The sequence below is a fragment of the Hyalella azteca genome, unplaced genomic scaffold (assembly GCF_000764305.2).
Source record: "Hyalella azteca isolate HAZT.00-mixed unplaced genomic scaffold, Hazt_2.0.2 contig3054, whole genome shotgun sequence".
Taxonomy (NCBI): Eukaryota; Metazoa; Arthropoda; class Malacostraca; order Amphipoda; family Hyalellidae; genus Hyalella; species Hyalella azteca.
Window position 1 is genome coordinate 1 of NW_025933308.1, and position 3,850 is coordinate 3,850.

Here is a 3,850-nt window from a genome sequence, read left to right on the forward strand (position 1 = left end):
AAATTATCCTGCGTATGTCACGGTATGTGCTATCGGTCTCTTTCCTGGTGGAGAGATCGTGATCTCCAAGAATTGCTCTGATTCTGTCCGCTCTCATGGACGACCTAACGAAAACGAAATAGAAAAGATTAATTAACAATTTTAAAATAATATTATATCGTGTCCCCAAAGTTGTATGTTCGTAGGAAGGATCATTGATTTCGTATATCTGAAGTCGTAAGCCGGTACGAAAATCATAGCTGCGAAAGCGAAGATTTTAAATTGATCATGAAATTCAATCTATTGAGCAAAAATCTTAATATTAGTTCGTATTTCATTCTTATATCTTAGTTCTTTCTTAATTTATGTTTTCTTAATTGATGCTTTCTTAATTGATTAGCATATAACAATAGTTCATACCCGAGGACGCAGTGAGCTGCTGTCAACACGAAGCTGTCACTGATGAGTGAGGCTCCGCAGAAGAAGGCAGACTTGGATTTATTTTTTCCTGGTTTTATGTGGAAGAGTGCAACCTAAAAAAAATATAACTCAGTACTCACTGCAGTGAGTGACATAGAGCGCATTTTCTCGTCGACGAAAACGTGAAGTCACGGACGGACAGACGGACGGACAGACGGACATGGCGAGCACAATAGTACATTTTTTTCATAAATGAGAAAATGCGCTAAAAAGCAGTTAACTTGCGCTTTAAACTCTGAGTGAAAGTGAAGGAAAAAGCAAGGATTTTTGCTATGGGCCAAGGGCCGAATTTCATGATGCGAATCAAGTTCAAGAATCACTTCAAATAGCATATTTATTAATATTGACATGATAAATTAAGACTAGCTAATGAAATCCTATTGACATATAGATACTAAATTTTATGTGTAATTCTGTCAAATAATAGAAATTCTATACAAAAGTTCACTTGAAGCATCAAATTCACCCAAGCTCGTCATTCTCGCCGAGATTATTATACTTGTATCATCAAATTCACCCGAATTTGAAATCTGTCAGAACCTAAATTAACTGCGTCATCGAATTTACCCGAACTTAAAATAACTGCGTCATTAAATTTCCCCGAAGTTAAAAATACTGCTTCATTAAATTCACCAGATGTAAATAAAATGCGTCGTTGATTTTACCCGAACTTAAAATAACTGCGTCATTAAATTCATTAGAAGTTAAAATAAATGCGTCGTTGATTTTACCCGAACTTAAAACATCTGCATCATTGATTTCTCCCGAAGTAAGAAATAATTCTAGAAATCTCTATTGAGGAATCATTATACTATATACACAGATGTATAAATAATTTCACCATTTTTGTGTTAGCTGTCACGTTCGTATACCAAGTTTCCGTTCTTTACTCCAGTTCAATTTCTTTAAATTGATTTTGGACAGGGGATATAATTAATACCGATATTTATTTCTCTTTTTATGTAATTTCTCGAGTTTCTCACCAATTCAGAGATTTATTCTTACCAAAAACTCCGGCAATTAACCTCTTAGTATCAACGGTAAAAAATGTCCCCAAAATTCCCCCAAAAATAAGAAAATTTATAATTATTTGGGGAGACTTATATGAAGGAAGCGAAAATGTTTAAGTGAGATGCCACTCGCCTGCCAAGGATACTCGTGGATATTGGCATAGACTCCATCCACGATCCTCGGCACAAATGAAANAAGTTATGTTCCCGGAGAGTGACATACGGCGGTAGAGGGTTAAAATGTTCTCTGTTGCGTACAAACGTCCTCAGGTTGCTACACTCAATAGTTTACGTATAATTTAAGTTTATAGTTATCTTCCCGGAGTTATTTGTACGGTGGAATAGGGTTAAACAGAAATGGCAGAGTTACCCTGACGTGAGGCGCCGGGGTGGTGGTGGAGACAGGGACATACTTGGGTGGATCTCTGATCCTGAGACCAGCGCTGCTGGGAGCTGAGTGGAGGAGGGATAAGTTACGTCTTTTATTCACGTATCGTGAGAAGAAGCATTAAACGATTTATAATCATTTATAATTTATATATATATTATATTTATAATTAAACGATTAATAATCATTTTTAAACATATCAGTGTTCAATAGTCAGAACAGGAGCGATTCTTGGTCATTGTCAAGAAATTTAAAACAGAAGTGCAATGGAACAATAAAGTCTATTGTAATTAGCTGGCTTAAAACGCAATTTAACAACGAATTCAATAGTAAATAAAATGTCAAGTATATTAATCATAATTTAATTTAAAACTTTTTCAGTAAATTTATGGTAAGTTTAGTTTTAAATATAAAACTATTAATTACTCACACACAAACGGAGGCACGGCGGCGCAGGCGAACTGCGTGGCAGTGATGGAGAACTTGTGCCGCCCCTGAGCTACCAACGAAAGCGTCACGTCGCTCAGCTCCTTCACTGCGAATGTCGCTGAAATTTTTAGGTAAAATTTATTATATGAACGAAATGATGGTAATTTAAGTATAGTTATGCGGATACCTCTCTTAAATTACTTTGTAGTAATTCAGGAGACGGATAGCCACCCAAGGACCTTCGGCATTGCGAATTTTCAGAAAAAAAAACGCTTGGACGTAAAATCTATCGTCTGGGCCTTCATTGATCCATACGGTACGCAGTCTACTGACTATGTGGCGCATATCAGTGGCGAGCCTTGAAAACTCGTCGTCGGATCTACCATTTCTTAATTCATGTACAACCCTTTGAGACTTTCCTCCAGTCAAGTAGCCTAACAGATAGAGATAAGAAGATTGAAGAGACTAGAAGGACACTTGCGTGACGAAAATCCAAAAACAGTTCGGATGATTCTACCTCCAAGCACAAGCAAAAATTTTCAAAGTAAATACTATTTTTGTCCCAAACAGATAGAAGTTGTTTGGGCACTCTGACTGCCATGACCACAAAATACAGAAACATAATTCTTGATCATAAAGTCATGAAAAAAATGTTTGTCGATTTTTCTATTTTAATGCTAGCGGGATGCATTAAAGATACTTTTTATTTGATGAAGCTCATACACGTAGATGAAGGTTATTCTAGTGCTCGAGTTCAATATTGACGCAACTCAATTTTGACGATGTATTGTGCTTTGGATGTAATGGCCTAATGGCCCTGAAAGCAATTGCCCTATAAATTATCTAAATACTTTATTATAATTGTATCTAATGTGTATACGCACTTGCAAAGCCGGTCATGTTGCCACACAGGGAAGCTGTAGGCCCCTCAACCGTGCCCAGGATCACGAACATGTCGAAAATACAGCCGCTCTTTGTCGCAGNATTGCTACAGCTATTGGGTTTACGAAAACCGAATATAGAACTGTACACTTTTCGACAAATGATAAAATTTAGAGCTGTGTGGTTAATTGCAAGCGTCTCCCACACGCACAGCTTTTCAAAAGAAGCATTCCATCATCGACAGCATATTAATTGAAACTATCATGCATTTCCTTTAAAACAATATTAAACGGTCATAATTACCGAGCGTTCAAATAATAGTAATCCCGTATGGATAATATATTAGAAGTATTTTGAAGACAATTCTTTTCTGTCTGCGTCGCTGGTAAACTATTTGTCAGTATTGGCGGCCACGTAAGGGGTCATCAATTTTTCGACTTCTGTATGGAAATAAACTTTTTTTCTAAGTAAATGAACATTTATATTGCAGCAGCATTGAAGGTTTTATTTATTTTCAATGAGACTCTGTGAAAAATAACATTAACTTAGCATTGCGCTCTACTGAGCGGACTGAATTTATACATGAAAGTACAATTAAATTCACACTTAAATGAATTTAGAAATGTTATATTGAATGCATACAAGCATGAACAACAAAATATATACTGAAGTCTAGTAGAAG

General features: G+C 36.2%; 1 protein-coding gene across 1 annotated transcript; it reads right to left on the bottom strand.

Moving 5' to 3' along the window:
• Positions 1-1,778: 1,778 nt before the first annotated feature.
• Positions 1,779-3,261, bottom strand: LOC108679159. The gene is made up of 3 exons (XM_018167740.2): positions 3,171-3,261; positions 2,288-2,404; positions 1,779-1,922 (listed from the first exon to the last, which is right to left on the bottom strand). Exons 1-3 carry the CDS (start codon positions 3,238-3,240, stop codon positions 1,795-1,797), a joined length of 315 nt encoding a protein of 104 aa, XP_018023229.1. The 5' UTR covers positions 3,241-3,261; the 3' UTR covers positions 1,779-1,794.
• Positions 3,262-3,850: the final 589 nt, after the last annotated feature.